This window comes from Balaenoptera musculus, chromosome 1, assembly GCF_009873245.2.
Source record: "Balaenoptera musculus isolate JJ_BM4_2016_0621 chromosome 1, mBalMus1.pri.v3, whole genome shotgun sequence".
Classification (NCBI taxonomy): Eukaryota; Metazoa; Chordata; class Mammalia; order Artiodactyla; family Balaenopteridae; genus Balaenoptera; species Balaenoptera musculus.
This window is the reverse complement of record NC_045785.1, coordinates 12,217,961-12,240,861: the sequence shown is the minus strand read 5'-3', so window position 1 is coordinate 12,240,861 and position 22,901 is coordinate 12,217,961. Positions and strand designations below refer to the sequence as shown.

Sequence of the window (22,901 nt, the reverse complement as noted above, 5' to 3'; positions counted from 1 at the left end):
GTCCTACAAGACTGCCCCTGACACAGACATCAATCACAAGTCCTGGTTGTCACCTGTGCTTCTGACCTACAGATGGGAAGGTCCCACAACGCACTCCTTGGATTCGATCAGTTTGCTAGAGCAGATCACAGAACTCAGAGAAACATTTTACTTACTAGATTACTAGTTTGTTATAAAAGAATATAACTCAGGAACAGCCAGATGGAAGAGATGCACAGGCGAGGTATGCGTGGAGGGCTAGGAGCTTCCACACTGTCTGAGAGCGCCACTTTTCCCCAATCTCCACGTGTTCACCAACCCAGAAGCTCTCCAAACCCTGTTCTTTTGGGTTTTAATGGAGGTTCGTTACATAGGCACGACTGATTAAATCACTGGCCTTTGGTGGCCGTCAATCTCCAGCCCCACTCACATCCCGGAGGTCAGTGGGTCGGTGGGACTGACAGTTCCAACCCTGTAATCACGTGGTTGGTTCTCCTGCCCCCATTCTTAGGTGACACAGGGGCTTTCCAAAAGTCACCTCATTTACATAACAAAAGACATGCTTTTCACTCTTCTGACTTGGGAAATTTCAAGGCTGTTAGGAGCTCTGTGCCAGGAGCCAGAAGACCAAATATATATTTGGTCAGAGGTGTGGACTTTGAGATAGGGATATTGTCCTGGATTATCTGAGTGAGTTCAATCTGATCACACTAGTCCTTATAATTGGAGACCTTCTCCTGGCTGGGTTAGAAAGAGATGTGACAGGGACTTCCCTGGTGGCGCAGTGGTTAAGAATCCGCCTGCCAATGCAGGGGACACGGGTTCGAGCCCTGGTCTGGGAAGATCCCATATGCCACAGAGCAACTAAGTCCGTACACCACAACAACTGAGCCTGCCTGCTAGAGCCCACGAGCCACAACTACTGAGCCCGCACACCACAACTGCTGAAGCCTGTGCGCCTAGAACCCATGCTCCGCAACAAGAGAAGCCACCGCGATGAGAAGCCCACACACCACAACGAAGAGTAGCCCCTGCTCGCCGCAACTAGAGAAAGCCCACGCGTAGCAACGAAGACCCAACACAGCCAAAATTAATTAATTAATTAATTAATTAATTTAAAAAAAGAAAAAAATGTGACAATGGAACGAGGCCAGAGACCTATGAAGTGAGGGAGACTCAATCTGCCATTGCTGGTGTTAAAAGACAAACTGGTGGGGCTTCCCTGGTGGCGCAGTGGTTGAGAGTCTGCCTGCCAATGCAGGGGACACGGGTTCAGGCCCTGGTCTGGGAGGATCCCGCATGCCGCGGAGCGACTGGGCCTGTGAGCCACAGTTACTGAGCCTGCGCGTCTGGAGCCTGTGCTCCGCAACAAGAGAGGCCGCGATAATGAGAGGCCCGCGTACCACGATGAAGAGTGGCCCCCACTTGCCACAGCTGGAGAAGGCCCTCGCACAGAAACGAAGACCCAACACAGCCATAAATAAATAAATAAATAAAATAAATAAACCCAAAAGTTAAAAAAAAAAAAAAAAAGACAAACTGGTGGTCCAGTGGTTAAGAATCTGCCCAATGCAGGGTTCAATCCCTGGTCCGGGAACTAAGATCCCCCATGCCGTGGGGCAACTAAGCCCGTGCGCCACAACTACTGAGCCTGCGCTCTCTGGAGCCCGCGCACCACAGCTAGAGAGAGGCCAATGCAGCCAAATAAATAATTTAATTAATTTAAAAAAAAAAGACAAACTGGGACATAGTAAACATCTTAAGAGTTTATTTGAAAAAAAATGGACTTGAATCAGGTAGCATCCAATCTAGAAGATAGAAAGTAACTCTGAGGAGCTGTACAAAATGAGAGACTTATAGGCAGAAAGGAGCAGGAATAGGAAGTTATACTAGGCAAAAAAGCGGGTTGGTTATCACAAGGTTACTTTCCTTTTTGGGAGGGCAGGGGTCTATCAGGCACCTAGCTAGTGTCAATCAGGTGTTTCCTGATTGAATGGTTTAAGATTCCATTTCTGGGAGAGCCAAAACTGTAATTAAGTTAAATCTTCATTTGGTGATGTGAGGCTTAGCATAAGCAACTCCATTTCAGGCTTGTTGTCTTGCTTTGTTTTGTTTTTGTTTGTTTTTATTGAAATATAGTTGATTTACAATGTTGTGTTAGTTTCAGGTGTACAGCAAAGTGATTCAGTTATACACACATAATATATATATTTCCTGATTCTTTTCCATTATAGGTTATTATAAGATATTGAATATAGTTCCCTGTGCTATACAGTAAATCCTTGATATTTATATATATATATGTATATATATATAGTTTATATATAGTGGTGTGTCTCTGTTAATCCCATACTCCTAATTTATCCCTTCCTCTCTCTCTTTCCCGTTTGGTAACCATAAGTTTGTTTTCTATGTCTGTGAGTCTGTTTCTGTTTTTTAAATAAGTTCATTTGTATTATTTTATTTTATTTTGTATTATTATTTATAAACCAATTTTTTACTGAAGTATAGTTAATTTACAATGTTGTTGCTTTATGGCCGTTGTTGTCTTGTTTTTAACACTGGCTTCGAAGAGGTGGAGGGAGGCCATGAGCCAAGGAATGTAGGCAGCTTCTATAACCTGGCAAAGGCAAGGAAAGGGATTTTCCCCTAAAACCTCTGTAAAGGAACCATCCTGCCAACATCTTGATTTTAGCTCACGTTGGACTTCTGATCAACTGATGATAAATTTGTGTTGCTTTAAGCCACAAGACTGGTAATTTGTTACAGCGGCAGTAGAAAACCAATATGCTATATAAATATCAAAGAAAATTTAAAATTACATGCACCCCAATGTTCATAGCAGCATTATTTACAATAGCCAAGACATTGAAGCAACCTAAATGTCCATCAAGAGATGAATGGATAAAGAAGATGTAGTATATATATATATACAATGGAATACTACTCAGCCATAAAAAAAGGATGAAATAATGCCATTTGCAGCAACATCGATGGACCTAGAGATTATCATACTAGGTGAAGTAAGTCAGAAAGAGAAAAAAAAAAAGAAATAAAGAGATATGATATCACTTATATGTGGAATCTAAAATATGATACAAATGAACTTATTTACAAAACAGAAACAGACTCACAGACAGAAAACAAACTTATGGTTACCAAAGGGGAAAAGAAGTGGGGGAGGGATATATTAGGCGTTTGGGATTAGCAGATACAAACTACTATATATAAAATAGATAAATGACAAGGTCCTACTGGTTAGCACAGTGAACTATATTCAATACCCTGTAATAAACCATAATGGAAAAGAATATGAATGTATCTATATCTATATAACTGAATCACTTTGCTGGACACCAGAAACTAACACAACATTGTAAATCAACTATACCTCAATAAAAAAATTTAAAAAACAAAGAAAATCAAACAAAATTAAATTCTAGCTAGATATTGTTGCCTGTGTTGGATGATTTAAAAAGTGACTGGGGGCTTCCCTGGTGTTGCAGTGGTTGAGAATCTGCCTGCCAATGCAGGGGACACGGGTTCGAGCCCTGGTCTGGGAAGATCCCACATGCCGCGGAGCAACTAGGCCCGTGAGCCATAATTACTGAGCCTGCGTGTCTGGAGCCTGTGCTCCGCAACAAGAGAAGGCCGCGATAACGAGAGGCCCGTGCACCACGATGAAGAGTGGCCCCCACTTGCCGCAACTAGAGAAAGCCCTCGCATAGAAATGAAGACCCAACACAGCCATAAATAAATAAATAAATAAAAATACAAAAAAAAAAAAAAGTGACTGGGCAGTGTATATTTTACCACAATTTAAGCCAAAGTGACTGGGTACGTGTGAAGAGTATGCACTCCTGATATCGTGTGATGAGAAGGGCACTTCTCATCTGTGTTCTCCTTCCTCAAAACCCATAACCCTGGTTTAATCATGAGAAAAACACTGGAAATATCCAAACTGAAGGGCATTCTGAAAAATACCCACCCAGTACTCTTCACAGTGTCAAGATCATGAAAAACAAGGAAAGACTGAGAAACCGTCACAGACCAGAGGAGGCTAAGGAGACCTGATGACTACATGCCATGTGGGATCCTGGACTGGATCCTGGAACAGAAAAAGAACATTAACGGAAAAACTGGTGAAATCCAAATAAAGTCTGGAATTTAGTTAATAGTCATGTACCAATGTTGTTTCCTCACTTTTGACAAATGTTTCATGGTCAAGTAAGATGTTAACAATGGGAAAACCGGGTGTGGAGTGCACAGGAACTCTCTGTACTATCTTTGCGACTTTTAAATAAATCTAAAATTATTTTAAAATTTAAAAAGTATTTTTAAAAAGTGAGTGGGTCAATGTTCATTGCAGCTCTATTTACAATAGCCAGGACATGGAAGCAACCTAAGTGTCCATCGACAGATGAATGGATAAAGAAGTTGTGGCACATGTATACAATGAAATATTACTCAGCCATAAAGAGAAATGAAGTTGAGTTATTTGTAGTGAGGTGGATGGACCTAGAGTCTGTCATACAGAGTGAAGTAAGTCAGAAAGAGAAAAACAAATACCGTATGCTAACACATATATGTGGAATCTAAAAAAAAAAAAAGGTTCTGAAGAACCTAGGGGCAGGACAGGAATAAAGACACAGACGTAGAGAATGGACTTGAGGACATGGGGAGGGGATAGGGTAAGCTGGGATGAAGTGAGAGAGTGGCATGGACATACACTACCAAATGTAAAATAGATAGCTAGTGGGAAGCAGCCACATAGCACAGGGAGATCAGCTCGGTGCTTTGTAACCACCTAGAGGGGTGGGATAGGGAGGGTGGGAGGAAGACGCAAGAGGGAGGAGATATGGGGATATACGTATATGTATAGCTGATTCACTTTCTTATAAAGCAGAAACTAATACACAATTGTAAAGCAATTATACTACAATAAAGGTGTTAAAAAAAAAAGTGAGTGGGTACACACTGCTATATTCAAAATGGATAACCAACAAGGACCTACTATATAGCACAGGGAACCCTGCTCAATATGATGTAACAACCTAAATGGGAAAAGAATTTGAAAAAGAAGAGATACATGTATATGTATAACTGAATCACTTTGCTGTACACCTGAAACTAACACAACATTGTTAATCAACTCTACTCCAATTTAAAATAAAAAGTTTAAAAAAAAAGTGAGTGGGGAGGACTCTCATTTGATCTTAGTGGACACCTTCTCTTTTCTCTGAAAATTGAAAATTCAAAGGAAATGAACATCAGGAAGACAGACAATCACAAGTGTTAGTGAGGATCTGGAGAAACTGGAACCCTCTTAGATTACTAGTGGGATTGTTAAATGTTGCAGTCACTTTGAATGGGGGGGATAAATTAGGCATTTGGGATTAACAGATACACACTACTATATGTAGAATATATAAACAAGGACCTACTATACAGCACAGAGAACTATATTCAGTATCTTGTAACAACCTATAATGGAAAAGAATCTGAAAAATAATATATATATATGTATAACTAAATCGGTTTGCTGTACACTTGAAACACTGTAAATAGACTATACTTCAATTTAAAAAAATGGTGCAGTCACCTTGGAAAACAATTTGGCAGTTCCTCAAAATGTTAAAGATAGAGTTATCCTAAGACCCAGCAATTTCACTCTTATGTATACACCCAAGAGTGAAAACATATGTCCACCCTAAACTTGTACACAAATGTTCATAGCATCGTCATTCACAATAGCAAAAGTGAAAATGATGCAAATGTCCATCAACTGATGAACGGACAAACCAAATGTGGTATATTTATACAGTGGAGTATTATTTGACCATAAAAAAGAGTGAAGTACTGATACATGTTACAATGTGGATGAAGCTTAAAATCTAAGTGAAAGAAGCCAGTCGTTAAAGACCACATGTTGTATGATTCCATTTTATAAAATGTCCAGAATAGGCAAAGCTGTAAAAACCAAAAGTAGATTAGTGGTTGTCAGGCGTTGGGGGAAGGGAGGAATGCGGAGTGACTGCAAGTAAGTATGGGGTTTCTTTGGGGAGTGATGAAAATATTCTGAAATTAGATAGCAGTGTTGGTTGCACGACTGTGAATATACTAATAACCACTGAATTGTATACTTTAAAAGGGGGAATTGTATGGTATGTGAATTATATCTCAAGAAAGCTATTATTTTTAGAAAATGAGCTCTATCCAGTCTTCCCTGAATGAACTATTTTTTTCTAGGTAACCATATGGCCCTAGTTGATGAGGGAAAGTTCTTGTTTATAGAAGAATTCCAGCTAATAAATGCGGAAAGAATGATAGGATCAGAAATGCATCATTTTACAACCTCTAATGAAATTATTGACTCAGACAAGCATCTTCAAAGGAAGAAACTATTACATGGAAGGTTGATGAGGAACTTTCCGAAGAGGGAATCAGACTGCTGCCACCCAAACCCACCAGCCATCTTAGCAATTTTTTTTAAAAGAAAGGAAGGATAGGGACTTCCTTGGCGGTCCAGTCGTTAAGACTCCGCACTTCCATTGCAGGGTGCACGGGTTCCATCCCTGGTCAGTGGGGAGAACTAAGATCCACATGCCTCACAGTGCAGCCAAAAAAAAAAAAAAAGAAAGAAAGAAAGAAAGGAAGGATATCCTAAGTACATTTAGCAAAAGTTAACTGTTGAATCTGGGTAAGAGGGGTATAGAAAATATTTCGTTATTTTCACTACTCTTGTGTACTTTACAAAGTTTTCAAAATGAATTTAAAAGTGTCAAGGATGTGTGCCGAGGATGTCTGTGAAGAGTAAAGGAAACCATTACATGAAAAGTGAGCAGAGAAAAAAAAAGTAGCATTTATAAATAAATACACTGTTACATAATTCATGATTTTTAATATGTTTATAATCAAATTGATAAACTAAATTGTATAAATAGACATTTGTCAGTTTATCTACAGCGCTTCAAGTTTATATCCACAAGTTGGCCAACCAGTTAAAAAAATCTCCTCATTGGGAAAATGCAAGGTAGCCCATGTGTAAATAGTGACTGAGCTTTGGGAAGACTTTAGGGTAGGGGGTGGATGAGGTTTAGGCCAGAGACTTCGGAGATGGTGACGGGCCTTGTGTGTCACTCTGAGGGCTAAGGGGAAGAGGGGGTTAGAGGGGGAGGAGCTCGGGGTGAGGGAGCCAGTTAGTAATACACTGGAGGAATGGCCCCCAGTGAGAAACCAGGCAAGTCAGTCCTTCACTCATTCAATCAACACATGTATACTTACTCCTGCCCTGTCCCAACCACCCTGCCCAAATTTTTGCATTTCTTCCTCTTTATTACTCTAAAGAGTTTCCATCGTCTCACCGTCATTTAATGAAGACCACTATGGGGTCCAGATTTTATTCAACCAACTGTGCTGATAGAACCATTCTCAGCTGGAACATTAAAACACCGAAATCTCTGTAATGTGCATTTGTATCGAGACATTCTGCCAAGTCTAATGTAATCTCCCTTCCTCCTGGACCTAGCACCTTTAGCACCCTACACCTATATTCCCCAGGTTTCAGCTCATTTATTAGTTAATGTGCTCTCGCTCTCTCTTTCTCTTCCTCCTTCCCTCCCTCCTTCCTTCCTTTCCTTTCTTCCTTCCTTTCCTTCCATCCCCCTTCCCTTCCCTTCCTTTTCTTTCTTTCTTGTGTGTAAGCCATCTCCATAGTCAGACTCTGTGCTTGTTCCCTGGGGCGTTTTGGAATTAGACTCTCTTTATAGATCTGGAGACAAATGAAGGATGGTGGAGTGGTCTCTGAAAGGAACCAGCATCTCCTTGCAAAATAACTTCCTACTATGAGGTTATTACATGCTTTCCAGGGAGAGCAGGATCAGCCCATTCGATGGGAGGAGGGGCTGCTTCTGTGGCACAGGGGTTTCACTGAATTCTGGATTTGGGGAGTCAGGGAACTCAGTCATCTGCATCCACCCAAACATCCCCATTTCGATTCCTAAGTGTCCCTTGTTCCCAGTCAATGCATCTGGCCCGTTGCAGTTATATGCAATTATATTACAACTTACATTGCAATTATATTGCAGTTTAGCAACCCACAGGATCAGCTCCGTCCAATTTTTGACTGCATAAGCCCTGTGGCTACAAGAGATGAGAAAACATATTTAGAGTAGTCAGGAGTGGGCCCTGGTTCTCTGGCTCTGTCTTGAGCTGAGAATTTAAACCCTAAATATTTATTTTTTGAAACTCTTCAGTGTAATTATAAACAGCCAGTTCACCCCACAGCCCTTATAGCCCTCACTCTCACCATAACGGTCAGTTGCAGCAACTGCTCCATCTACAGCCTTACCTTCATTAGGCACTTTCCTCTAGGCAACAATACTTATTGTGATGAATGATAACTTATGTAACTATTTTTTGCCTGCATGAAATAGACTAGATCTGCATCACCTTCAAACTTAATGCCCTGATTTCCATCTTTGAGGGTCAGTTTCCTGCAGAAATAGAAACCTCGCTGGACTTTCTCTTTAATTAAACTTTTTATTTTGATATAATTGTAGGTTCACGTGCAATTGTAAGAAACAATACAGAGCAATTCCATCCCCCTCCCCATCCTTTACCCAGTTTCCCCCAATGGTAACATCTTGCAAAACTGTAGTACAATATCACAACCAGGATATTTATATTGACATAGTCAAGGTACAGAACATTTCCATCACTGCAAAGATCCCTCATGTTGTTTCTAAGCTTATTTTAACTAGAAATGGATTTAATATAGAGAATTAAATGTTTATAAACTTATTGGAGGGGCTGAAAGAATGGTCTCTAGACTGGGCTTTTATTAATGGCTCCCAGAATACCATAGAACTCACCAATTAGGAGCTATTACTTCTGCCACAATCAGGAAGATGGGGAATTGAGAGGCCACCACTGAGATTATTGCACTCAAGAACATATCACCACAGCAAGGGTCCATGGATCTAAATTTGGGACTAGAAGCTGGTTCCCAGGCACTAGAATGCTGAGTTCGGCTGGCAACATCTCACAGATGCTTCTGAACACTCATGAAGCTGCAGACTGGCCACAATGCACTGCCGCAACCCCCCACATTTGCATGACCTTTCTTGTCAGCAAAAATCAGCTAACATCAGCAGGCCAATGGCTACTCCCTCTCTTTCACCCTCCAAATCTTACCTACTGGCAGAACCATCTGCATCTGGGATTCTAACTGCTACTGAGTCTGGGAAATAAAATTTTAACTTTTTTAATTCTGGAAGGAATGGATGCCGAGTCTCAATTGACTACATCTGACACAGATGACTCAGAAGTAGATTTGCATGCTTAGTATTGGGAAGACAGGAGAGTTCCTATCAGATTTGCTATCATTTTCCTGTAAATGAAAGGGTGAAGTCAACTGCTGCTGAGTTTTTTAGTTTCTCTAGTTATTGTGAAGGGAGGAGCAGTCAATTGGCCAGACTGACATTTGTTGAAGTCCCTCTTAAGGCTGGCAGTCATGGATTTGTAGGGAACAGTCTGTCCCACTGGGTACTTTCTCCAATTGTGTTTGGCTGTTTAGGTGTCGGCAAAGGAAAAAGGAGCAGTTGGATTCACCCAGGGTTGAAATTTTTACCAAATCCATGTGACAAAAAGACAAAGAGCAAAGGAGTTTTGGAGTGTGGCAAGAGTGTTTTTAAAATTATGGATCATGAAAAATAAACAGGGTCGGAAGTGAAGAAAGTAGAAAGCCGAGGAACTGTTTGGAAGTAGAAAAGTCAACGGCCTGAAGGTGCTGAAACGTTGGAAAGAGGCCACAGAATGGCTGGTCACGTCTGCAGGCAGACTTTTGTTTCCAGGCACCCTCATTCACATCCAGGCTAATCCTGGATCTCCTCTAAACAGGGAAGCGGGTAGTGGTTGGCTCAGAAAGTAGAAAAACATAATCGTGGTTCTGCAGCTTTGATGCCACAACTAGGTTCACATCTCTGCTTCATCACTTGTAAGGTGCGTGACAGCTGGCAATTCATTTACCCTGAGACTCCGTTTTCCCTTCTTCAAAAGGGGGACAAAAACTTTATCGTATGTTGGTGAGAGGACTTGAGATAATGCACGTAAAGCGCTTAACACAGTGCCTGGCACACAGTAAGCGCTGAACACGTAGGAGCTGTTATTGTTATATTTGGAATAGAAAACCAAGAAAGGGTTACAAGGCGAACAATTCTAAGTGCAGAAGTACTGTATTACAGTAGGCGCATGCGCCTGTCCACGAGCTACGGCTAGGGCGACCGCTGCGCATGCGCCGGAAGTTGCAGACGGGAAGCCAGCGAGGTCGGTTCCGCCCGACTCCAACATGGCGGCGCCCTTTGTCTGCTCTGAAGTGCTGTCCCCGGCCTCCTCGCGGCCGTGATGCACCTCCCTCTGCGGTGGGGTCCAGGACATGGCAGGTGAGGATCAGCAAGCACCCGGGGCTGGAGGAGTCTCAGGAGTTGGGCAGAGGCGGCGCAGGATGGGGCGCGGCGGGACGCCGGGGACGGTTGTGTGGGGGAGGGGAGGGAAGTGGACTGGGAAGGAAACCCGGACTGAGGGGACCCCACAGGACAAGAGGGTGTGGGGCAAATGGGTGGGGGGCGCCGCCCGGCGAGCGGGCGGGGAGTGGGCGGGCGGACCGGACCCGCCGTCCCGGTGAGGGAGCGCGAGTCGCCTCCGGGCTGGGTGACACCCCAGCTGGTAGCATCTCCGCCCCCGCCGCCCGGCTGTCACCGCCCCTTGACCCCGCGCGCCGCTGCTGGTGGGCGTCCTGAGGCCGCGAGGTGGCGGGGTGCAGGCGCAGCTCACTTTGGCCGTCGGGGCCGATGGCACAAGCCTGTCAGGGCCTAGGAAGGAGCTTGCCGTGTAGGAGGCCGACACTGCCCCCGTATAAGATTATTTCATTCATTCGTTGGTTCCACAGACGGTGGTTCAGCTCCTGATAGGTTCTGAGGATAGAGAGAGTGATCCAGACTGGCATAGTGGTTACAAAGTTTAAACTGTGGAGCCGGGCAGCCAGGTTTGAATCCCGACTCTGTGCTTGCCAACTGTGTCCTTCGTTAGTTTCTCGCTCCCTGTCTCGGTTTCCTCATCCTTAAAGCAGAGTTGAGAATAAAATCTGCTTCCTAAGATGGTTATAAAGATTAAATGAGGTAATAGGTGTAAAGTACTGAGAACGCTTCCTAGCACAAAGTAAACGCTGTATGTGTTCGTTGCTGTTATCTTTCGTATCAGCATCATCACCCAGAGCTCAGAGATTCATGTGGGAGACATACAGATACATAGGCAATTCTGATATGATGGAAGAAAAGCAGAAAAGTTCTTGCTCTGGAAACACTGAGTAGAGGCACCTCACTCAGTCTAGGCGAATCCAGGGAGGCTTCTGTTCTCAGGAAACTGAGACCTGAAGGATGCTTGGGGAGCGCAGGCAGGAAAGGGGAAGAGTATTCTCAGTTGAAGATAGAATTTGTGAGAAAGCTGGGAAGCCAGTGTAATAATTAAATGAAGTTCTCTGCCTAGAGACAGAGATTAAAGGTAAGATTAAAGAGGCAGTCTGGTCTGGTCCTAGGGGGCCCTCCCCACTTTTCTTTTTTTTTTTTGGCCACCACGCAGCATGCAGGATCCTTAGTTCCCTGACCAGGGATCGAACCCGTGCCCCCTGCAGTGGAAGCCGGAGTCTTAACCACTGGACCACCAGGGAAGTCCCCTAGAGGGCCTTTTAAACTTAGCTGTGGACTTGAAATTTTAGGTTAATGGGACTCCACTTAAAAGTCAGATTTGTGGATTAGAAAGATCACTCTAGTTAAAGAACGTATTAAAGTGAGTGGGCCCGGAGGCCAATTAAGAGGCTACTAGAACTATCAGGTGAGAAACGAGGGTGGACTTGAGTTAGATGAGAGGCAGAAAGTGGGGAGAGATGTTTTGGAGGTAGACCTGACCAAAGTTGGCGGTTACTTAGCTGAGGGGTTTAGAGGCAGGGAGGAGTCAGGTTGACTCCACGTTTTTGGCTGCTGGCTGGTGGTGCTGCTCCGTGGGATAGGGAGCAGGATGGGGAGCTGGTTTGAGGAGGGAAGATAAATTTCGTTTTGAACATGTTGAAAGTAGGTGCCTGTAAAACGTTCAAGTGGAGCTGTCCAGTGGTGATCTAGCATCCAGCGAAGGTCACTAAAGTTGTGGGCAGGGGTGTGTCACCTGGGTGAGGGTCTGGAATGAGAAGCACGGTGTCTGGGACATCCCAGAGGAATGCTAACGCTGTAATAATACTTGGGCACAGCCTCATTGCTTTTGCTTATCGACCTTGTGTTATGTCTTTCGGTCAGCAGGCGTTCCTGAGTGTAGGGGATGGGACTGGGTGTATTGATCTTTGTGTCTCAGGTGTCCAGCACAGGGTCTGGCATGCAGCAGGCCAGTAACAATCCAATTTAACACTTACTGAACACTTTGTGCCAGGCTCTGTGCTCAGAGCTCTGCATTTGCCTGTGTTTGGTGGATGAAAGGTTAGCTCTTAGGGAGCAGGTACCCTACAGTTTCTCATCAGATTTTCCACTTGGTCTTCGATTCAGGTAATGAGCTGGAGGAGGAGCGCCAAGCTGGAGTTGCCCCAGACAAACTGTCAGAACAGAGTAGCCTGGGCTACTTGGAAATCTGAGGTATGTCAGTAATACTCAAAGATGAAACAAACCAGGTCAGTTTGTTTGTCCTTCTTCTCTAGGCTCAATGTGATTCAAATCACCCTTTCAAGATAGCTTTTTCTCTAAAATTATACAGTAATGACAAAATCCTAGTTAGTTTGGTTGGGAGAATGTTGATAATATTATTGTCGTTTTACTAAGAAAGATCATGCTAGGTTAATCCCTGGGCAATGTTCACACCTTGTTTTAAGTAAGTACAAACCAAAATGCTCCAAAATACAGTGGCTGAAAGGAAATAGAAATGTATTCCTTGCTCCTTCACAGAATGGAAGTAGGCAGTCCAGAGCCGGTCAGGGCAGCTCACTCTGTTCCATGAAGTTATCCAGACACAGGGTTTCATTGATCATGTGGCTCTCCTTGCTCAAACCCAGGCTTCCATCTCATGGACTAAGCTGGCTGCTCTAGCTTCTGCCATCATGGATGCACTCTGTCTGGCAGAGAGGGAAAGACAGAGTGGGGAGCACACGCTCATTCCTTTTAAGGTTCTGATGTTTAGAGATACATATTTTTGTACAACGTGTCCCCAAACACAAGCATCTGGTGTACAACCAAAGGAGGAATCATGACTATTCCAATGCTAGAGAGAAAGCTGGCTGACAGAACCTGCTCTATCCCCAGTGTGACTGGATTGCTGGCTTTGGGGGTTGGGCCCAGCCCAAGGGAAGTCCACTGCACTGGTGAAAGAGGTCGGGGTGTGTTCCCCAGGCCTCTGGGTCCCCAAGGCAGGCTCCCCTGGCTTTGGGTAGTTTGTGCTGCTTGGGCCCAGGGAGTCCAGGCTTGTTTACCCATTCAGTGTTTTCTGTGCCTGACGTGTCAGACACTGCGCCGGGGGCTCGGGATGTGAAGATAAGTGAGACTGGATCCTGGGAGCAAGGAGCTCTTAGCCACATGGGTGATCACAGTACAACACAAGAAACGCCACAGATACCTGTTCAAAAGTGTGTGGTGTACAGAAGGAGGATGACTGATGTTGGAAGGCTGTACTGAGGTGGTGAAGATTCAGAGTACATGACATGTTTTGGATTGATAACTATAAAGGTCCCCTCAGATAGAGGCGGCAAGGACGCTGGAGTTGGGTGTGAATCCCTGCTTCCCTGGTTAGTGGCTCTCTGTTCTGAGGGTCAGTTACTTCATTCCTGTTCCTCAGTTTCCTCATCTGTAAAATAGGGATAACAATGTGTACTTCAGAGAATTGTTTTGAGAATTATGTGAGGTCAAGCATGTAATTCACGGGATCTGCTGTGAACATGTCAGTTGCCTCCTGCTGCAAGGTGTGGGGTGGTTCGAAGCCAGAGAGACCAGTTAGGATTGCAGTTGAAGAACGCCCAGACAGATAGGGAAGCCAGGTTGCGTTCTGTCCCTGTTGAGGCAGGAATTATCCAGGTTGTACTCAGAGGATCAAGGACTGCTCTGTGCACTCCCTGTTTTTCTCAGGAGTTCCACCAACGTTCTAATTAAAGTTGTCAACCTGGATTCTCAGAGACCATACTCTGAAAGCTCTGGTGAGGGGTCCTTTGGGAAGGAAAGGATTCCCTCTGCCTGGTTAACTCCTTCAAGCTCAAATGCTTCTGGGAAACCTTCTCCCAGCCTTGCCCACCCCTGCGCCCCCGCCCCAGCTGAGTTTGGAGCCCCTCCTCTGTGATTTCTTAGCATCCTGCAATGACCTTGCAGTACTTTTTTTTTTTTTTTTTGGCTGCGTTGGGTCTTTGCTGCTGTGTGTGGCCTCTCTCTAGTTGCCGCAAGCGGGGACTACTCTTCGTTGTGGTGCGCGGGCTTCTCATTGCGGTGGCTTCTCTTGTTGCGGAGCACGGGCTCTAGACGCGCGGCTTCAGTAGTTTTGGCGTGTGGGCTCAGTAGCTGTGGCTCGCGGGCTCTAGAGCGCAGGCTCAGTAGCTGTGGCACACGGGCTTAGTTGCTTCGCAGCATGTGGGATCTTCCTGGACCAGGCTCGAACCCATCTCCCCTGCATTGGCAGGCGGATTCTTAACCACTGCGCCACCAGGGAAGCCCCTCGGAGTACATTCTTACCTCCTATGATGATCATAGGTTTTCTTGCCTGCCTCCCTGTGAGACCACCAGCAGCTCGTGGGCGGGGACAGGGTCTTATTTCTCCTGGTATTCCCACTGTGTAGGTCATTTCCTGGCACGCAGTTGGTGCTCAGTAAACATTGTTGGGTGAATGGGTGATCGGCCAGTGGGGCTGGAGAGACCTCCAGTGTGATGAGGGTTTGGCATGCTATTAATGAAGAGAGGACAACCCAATGGTTTATTTGGTGTCTGGGTGTAATATGGGATGTGGACATGGTGAACTATGACCTAAACTATGAGAGTTTAGTTCAGAGACAGTTTCTCTGTCTTTCTTTTTCCAGTAGAGCAGGGTTCCTCAACGTTGACATTATTGCCATTTGGGGCTTAGTGAGTCTTTGTATTGGGGGCCGTCCTGTGCACTTCAGGATGCGAGTAGCACCCCTGGCCTCTGCCCACAGATGCCAGTAGCCCCCACCTACCTCCAACTGTGACAGCTGAAATGTCTCCAGAGGAGGCTGTACGTCTCCTCGGGCAAAATTGCCCCCAGCTAAGAACCCCTGAGGTACAGGGTGCTGGTTAGAAGCATGAACTTCTAAGCCAAACGTACCTGAGCTGGTCCTTATACTTACTAGCTGTGTGCCTTTGGGCAAAGTACTTGACCTCTCTAAGCCTCCACTTCCTCGGGTGTGAAGTGGAGATAATGATGACCTCACACTAACTTTATTGGGTGGAATTATTAATGAGGTAATGCATGTAAAATGCTTAGTCAAGTCCTTGACTCCATAACTGGTAACTAGCATTATTATGTGTTAGGAGAGGATGACCCTGTGAGGGTCAAGACAGGAAGTGTGCAGAGTTGAGGAAGAAAAAAATGTTTAGGACAGGAATACATGCATGAGGTCCAAAAATCAGAAGGTTCTAACAAAAGTACTGGGGAAACTAAGTCACCCTCCCACGCCTGACCCGGTTCCCCTCCCAGATAACTATTAACAGCGTTTGTGTGTCGTGCCCGGGCTCTTCTGTGCATATATATGTCTGTATGTATATGTAGGGAAGACCATTTTTAAGTGCCAAATGGCTTGATTTTGTTGCACATATACTGAACCTTCCATTTAGAACACTGAAAGGGCAGCCTCTGTGGGCAGAGCTTCAGTTTTAACAGTTTGCCAGAGGAGAGAGCAGGTGGCCCACTCTCTACCGTCCTGGAATTCCCCCAAGATGGTGCCGCGTGGGTGGCACGGAGGTACTCAGACATGGTGTCTGGCAAGGTAACAGACACCACAAAAGGGAGGGACCCCAACCTTAGAGGAAACGAAAAACTCCCAGTACATTTTGTGCACAAAGCATATTGTCCTGGAGACCATAATCTACCTCTTTTGCTGGCCACATTTTTAAATGATTGAAATCATAGAGGTCACAAAGAGTAGGCATTTTAGCACCGAGTGCTTTCAGCATTTGCTGCAGATGTGTGTGTCGAGTGTCAGCATAGGTGCCTGGCACTCTCGGAGGTCCTCATGGGTGTCAGTAGCTCAACAGTCCAAGGACCAATTAAGGTTGACCTCAATAATATAGTCACAGATACGTACAGAAAACCAGAGCATGGGCTCTTCCATTCAAACCTGCTTGTTATGAATTGGAGAGATCAGCCTTGAGCTTCAAAGGAAGGAAGCAAAGGGCATGGTTAGAATTGAGAGTTGTTCACTCATGTCTCAACCGCAGAATGCAGAGGCTCAGAGGTGGCAATTCCAGCTGAGAGTGGGGACCTAGCCCGAAGGGAGGCTTGGTGGGTTCATTGTAACATCAAAAAAGTACTCAGCTTCTGGTCTTAAAAGGTCTGGCAGCAGAACCTGTTCTCCCCACCCCACCCGCACTACTTCCTGTACTGGCCGATTAATCTAAGCAGTAATTTTCCTGTCCTGAATGGAAGGCTCCAGGGCTCAGTGGGAAGTTATATATCTCTTCGGATTCGGAGCCAGCCAGGGTGGTGAAGCACTTCTCATTACTATAGTCTCAGGGCCGGGTGGGCCCCTGTCAGGGACTTTCCTGGCTTAGTGTAACTCAGTCAGCTGCCCAAGTTAATGCTTCAAATCATTGCTTAAAGTCAGAAGGAACATTGTTTAATTTTGTAAATTGTCTTTTTAAATAGTAGATACAAAAGAATACTGTATCATATAAAGGAAAAGGATACAAGGAATACCCACGGTGCCCATGTATCCAATTTACAAAAAAGAATGTTACCATTACCTTTGGAGTGCCCCTCCCTGATCCTGTCCCATTCCCACCCCCACCTAATCACTGAATTTGGCTTTTATCATTCTCTTGCTTTTCTTTTTTTTACTTTTTTTTTTTTGGCCGCGCTGCGCCTGCTTGTGGGATTTTAGTTCCCTGACCAGGGATTGAACCTGGGCCACAGGAGTGAAAGTGCTGAGTCCTAAGCACTGGACTGCCAGGGAATTCCCACCTCTAGCTTTTCTTTATAGTTTTACCACATGTGTTTGTATTGCTAAGCAATGTATTGTTTAATTTTGCATGTTTTTGAACTAAATAAATCATTTTGTTATTTTTCAGTGATCTAAATTTTTTCCTTAACATATGTTCTTGAGATTAATCCATGTTACATATAGGTGTATTTCATTTTTACTGATGAATTATGTTCCATTGTATGAGAACATATCCGTTCTATTGTTGATGGACATTTGATTTGTTTCCAGTATTTTGCTGAGACAGACAGTGGTGCTGTGACCATTCCTGGGACACACATGTACAGCCTCTCAGGGTACATCCCTGGGAGGAGGACTGGATCACAGGGTGCGTGCATCTTCAATTTGACCAAATAATACCAAATAGTTTCCAAAGTGGTTTCCCCAATTTACACTTCAACTGACAATTCTGTTTGCTTCACATCCTCCAAACAATGGTATTATCACATTTAAAAATTTTTACTAACCTGTTGGAAGGTCAGTGATACCTTATGTGGCTTTTTCTTTTTTAATAAATTTATTTTATTTATTTTTGGCTGCATTGGGTCTTCGTTGCTGCACGCGGGCTTTCTCTAGTTGCGGCGAGCGGGGGCTACTCTTTGTTGCGGTGCATGGGCTTCTCATTGTGGCGGCTTCTCTTGTTGCGGAGCACAGGCTCTAGGCGTGCGGGCTTCAGTAGTTGTTGCACGCAGGCTCAGTAGTTGTGGCTCATGGGCTTAGTTGCTCCGCAGCATGTGGGATCCTCCTGGACCAGGGCATGAACCTGTGTCCCCTGTATTGGCAAGCAGATTCTTAACCACTGCACCACCAGAGAAGTCCCCAGTGAACAGAAATTCTTAATTTTAATGTCATTTATCAATTTTTTAATAGTTAGCACTTTTTGTTTCTTTTTAAGAAGTTCCTACTTCAAGTTTATAAAGGTATTCCCCCATATATTGTCTTCCAAACATTTTATGATTTTGCCTTTTACATTGAGTTCTTTAGTCTGTTTATAATTATTTTTGTGTATGGTGTGAGATAAGGAGCTAATTTCTTTTTCCTTTTTTATTTATTTATTTATTTATTTATTTATTTATTTATTTATTTATTTATTTATGGCTGTGTTGGGTCTTCGTTTCTGTGCGAGGGCTTTCTCCAGTTGCGGCAAGCGGGGGCCACTCTTCATCGCGGTGCGCGGGCCTCTCACTATCGTGGCCTCTCTTGTTGTGGAGCACAGGCTCCAGATGCGCAGGCTCAGTAGCTGTGGCTCACGGGCCTAGTTGCTCCGCGGCATGTGGGATCTTCCCAGACCAGGGCTCGAACCCGTGTCCCCTGCATTAGCAGGCAGATTCTCAACCACTGCGCCACCAGGGAAACCCTTCCTTTTTTTTAAATAAGCACATCAGATTGTCCCAGTACTATTTATTGAAAAAATATATCCCTTTCTTGTGGGTCTTTAATGTCACCAGTAACCATTATCATACATCAGATGTCCACAAATGTATGGGTCTATTTCTGGCCTCTTTACCATCTATTCTCTATCTGTGTGCCAGTATCACACTGACTTAATTTCTAAGTTTTCATATAATAATTCTTGGTATCTGGTAAGGCTTTGGCCCTTTGCTTTTCCATCTTCATTTTAGATTGTGCTTATCAAATTCATAAAAATTGTTGGGGTCTTTTATTAGCATTGCTTTGAATTTTATTAGAATTGAATTTATTACATATCAATTTGGATAGAGTTGACATTTTTATGATATTGATCTTCTGATCCACGAATATGGTATATCTCTCAATTTACATAACTTACCAAATTCTAACATTAGTTAATGTCTTTACACTTTACTCTCAAGCAGTTAGGACCTTAACGCACTTTAATTCCTAACACTCCCTTCTCAACTTTTATTCTATAGGTGTGTTTGTTCTTTTTCAATTTTAGAAGACGTCATTTGTTCAGTATTTGTTTAGATTTACTTATTTCTTACTTACTACTTTAGTTGGTCCTCACTCCTTCTTGCATTTAATACTTTCATTCTGGGATCACTTTTTAGCTACCTGAAGTGTACCTTTTATAATGTGTGAATTTGGGCTGTAGTCCATTTGGGGGCCATCTAACGGTTACAGATTCTCCCAAGGAGAATTTTATACCCCTCCATTTGGTGCCAAGATTTCATATAGGCTTTTTCTGTGTCATCTTCTTTCCACTAAGATATAACCCTTTGGGGCCAGCGTTATTCTGGAGGGCCCTCCCGAGAGACCTCCCTTCTTGGCGGCAGGGGGAGAACTCGAGCTTGCTCAGTTCTGCAGATGCCTTTGCTGCCCACCCTCATAGCTCCGCTTGCTCTCTGGATTCCAGCCTTTGCTTAAGTTTGTTTCATCTGTCAGTAGTCCTTACTGACTTGCCGGTTCTTCGATGTATTTTAAAAGATGTCAAACAATTTTTCTTCAGTATTTGTAGCCGTTCGTAATGAGAGCCAGCCAGGGTACCTGGTGTGCCGTGCTTCCAGAAATTAAGATGCTTCAGAGTTTCAATTTTGTGTTTCATTTAGCAGCAACAAACTCTGCAGGTTAGAACTAAGACTTAGTAATGTTCACTTCTGGCTTTTTTTTATAACATGTTTTGTGACACTGATTAGTATAAGGAAAGGGAGTTGGTAAGTGCCAATTAATGACAGAGAATTTGCCCTTTTGGGACAGACTAAGGACCTGGTGAACCCAGAATTCCGTGTCTGTTCACGGAAGTTTCATCCTTGTTTAAAGTGAAAAGAGGACACCTTATAGAGTGTGGTGGACTTTGGCCTTGAATCTGGGCATGTCGTTGAGACCTGGGTCGGATGACAACCCCTCTAAGCCTCATTTTGCTCATCTGCGCAATGGGGGTGATCATATTAATACCCTCCCAGAGGACTATTGTGGGTATGGATGAGGTAGCATGTATACATGAAACACTTTGCAAGCAGGTTGCCACGGCAGCTACTCCAGTTACTCCCTTGGTGGCCCCTGTTAGACGTGTGCTCTCCACAGGTCGCTGCCCTTGGGAAACAGCGAGCCTACTCTTTCTCTTGGCAGTGACCTCCCCTCAAGCGTTTAGCACGGTGGGACTTACTATTAGCAAGACTGTGTTTTCTCTAGTTGCCGTCCCACAGTCCCACCCACAGTCCTGTACCAGGACTCACGATTTCCTTACAGCTGGGTAATACCCCGTCAGGCTGGGAAACTGTAGCCTCTGCATGGTGGACTGTCTGATCAGTTACTTACATCCAAGCATTAATTTGCACCTAAGCAATGAATGTATTTGGAGTTTACATCGGTATTGACAGGTCTGACCCAGTGTACCACCCTCTGCTCCTGCTCGCCGGGGACGTGCACTGACTTACAGTGGAAACTCAGTCTTTGCCAGTTTGAAACTGGAAGTGGTAACTTGTACTTATTCATGTTTCTTTGATTATTAGTGAGGTGGAACATCTTTTTTCTGTATCGAGTATATTGACCACTCGTATTTCTTCTTTTGTGAATTGCCTGTTCATTTCTCTGACTCATTTTTCTGTTGGGAGATTTTCTCTTGTTGTTTAATTTTAATAACAGCTTTATTGAGACAGTCACATACCATACAATTCACCTATTTTAAGTGTACAATTCAATGGCTTTTAGTTTATTCACAGGGTTGTGCAACCATCACCACCAGAACATTTTCATCATCCCCCAAAAGGGACCCACCGCCCATTAGCAGTCACTCCCCATTTACCTCTATCTCCCCCAGACCTAGGCAACCACTTTCTATCATTATGGATTTGCCTGTTCTGGGCATTTCATATAAATGGAATCACGCAACTTGTAGCCTTTTGTGGCTGGCTTCTTTCATGTAGCACAATATTTTCAAGGTTCATTCAGGTTGTAGCACATATCAGTACTTTTCTTATTGTCAAATAATACTCTATTGTATGGATATACCATGTTTTATTTATCCGTTCATTAGTTGATAGACATTTGGGCTGTTTTGACCTTTTGACTGTTATGAATAACGCTGCTGTGAACACTTGTCTACAAGTTTTGTGTGGAGGTACGTTTTCATTGTTGATTAATTTTAAGAGCCTTTTATGTATCAGGACTATTAACCCTTATTTTCCATATAGGCTGTAAACATTTTCCCCCAGTTTATATTTGCATTTGGGAAGTTGAGAAGATAAGGGTAGAAATGTGAATGAAACAGAACATTTAGGTTTCTGACCAGTCTTTCATACCCCTAAGAATTAAGTTTGTGTACCCTCACTTCCCCACCCTAGTCCCCATAAGCAGCCCCTTGGGGCTGGCCTGCTTCCTTACATGGCCTTGCGGGTGCTCTCTCTGTCTCTCTTTCTCTGTGTCTCTGTCTCTCAGCCTGCCTGCCCTACAACCAGGCAGCACTTAGGGCGCTTTCCAAGTTTCTCTCAGAAGCTCGCACTTCAAAGTAGCTGGCTGAAAATCCGCCAGGGTTGCAAGTCATCCATTAAAAGGCCTCAGGCTGCTGCAGGTGGTGGCTGGGAGGGGCAGGAGGTCCGCAGCGCTGTTTCTTCAAGGGCCAGCGCTGGGGCCTGAGCTGCTTCTAATCCTCCCAGGGCTGCCGTCCAAACACTCTCTTCTGGAGCGACACTCAGCAGCTGGATTTGAGTAGCCTCACAGTTTGAAGAAATCCTTGGAAATTGAGACATTGAATTCTTGACCACTTTGTGTCCAGGCCTATCTTAAGTTTTTGAGGTCTCCTAGAATATTCCTCTAAAATATCCTCTTACACATTTAGTTTTGCCCAGTCAAGTTTTACAGAATATTAACTTTAGTTTAATCCTATTCGGAATAGTAAATGTACAACTTGATGTTGGCTTATGTAGTTCATAGATGTTCATATACAGTTTGTAGTTGATGTTCATGTCCTGTATATAGTTCACGTTCATAGTTGGAAATCTTAAGATTTCCAATATAGGGAAAGTTTTAGATGAAAAAAAAAAACTCTGCTAAGTGCTAGATAAATATCTCATTTTTATTGTCATTCACATGGTGTCTGTTATACTTCAAATGCGTGCATTTGTAATCTGTAATCTTATTAATGAAATCATTTACTCAACGTTTATTAAATCTTAACAGTAGAAGGGACCTTCACAGTTACTAATCGTGATGAGGAAACAAACCCAGAAAAAGTCAGTCACATGACAAGCATGTGCTACATTGAAGTCCATATACGTCTACCTCCTAATAATTAGTATTCAACCTACTTTTTTCTTTTGCTTTGTATTCTTGATCTTAACTAATACCATGGGACAACTAATCCTTCCTTTGGAATTGTCATATTCTATCCTCTTCCTCAATGAAAGCCTCATTGCTCCTCCAAAATCATCGTGTTCTTTGTAGAAAGAAGGTAGCGGGACTTCCCTGGTGGCGCAGTGGTTAAGAACCCGCCTGCCAATGCAGGGGACACGGGCTCGAGCCCTGGTCCAGGAAGATCCCACATGTCGCAGAGCAACTAAGCCCGTGCGCCACAACTACTGAGCCTGTGCTCTAGAGCCCACGAGCCACAACTACTGAAGCCCGCGTACCTAGAGCCCGTGCTCCGCAACACGAGAAGCCACCACAGTGAGAAGCCCGCTCACCACAACGAAGAGTAGCCCCTGCTCGCCACAACTAAAGCCCACACACAACAATGAAGACCCAACGCAGCCAAAAATAAATAAATTAATTAATTAATTAA

The 22,901-nt window shown here is 44.0% G+C and overlaps 1 protein-coding gene across 5 annotated transcripts in view; it reads left to right on the top strand.

The window, feature by feature from the left end:
- Positions 1–10,290: 10,290 nt before the first annotated feature.
- The window catches only part of ZBTB17 (zinc finger and BTB domain containing 17), a 31,490-nt gene continuing 18,879 nt past the window's right edge, over positions 10,291–22,901 (top strand). For 3 of the 5 annotated variants that reach the window (XM_036851689.1, XM_036851680.1, XM_036851662.1), the window contains exon 1: positions 10,291–10,421. In XM_036851689.1, the coding sequence (XP_036707584.1) occupies positions 10,415–10,421 (7 nt within the window). In that variant the 5' untranslated portion in view covers positions 10,291–10,414. Of the gene's footprint in view, positions 10,422–12,566; positions 12,654–22,901 lie in introns of all 5 variants that reach the window. The other 2 variants (XM_036851710.1, XM_036851671.1) reach the window with 1 other exon arrangement.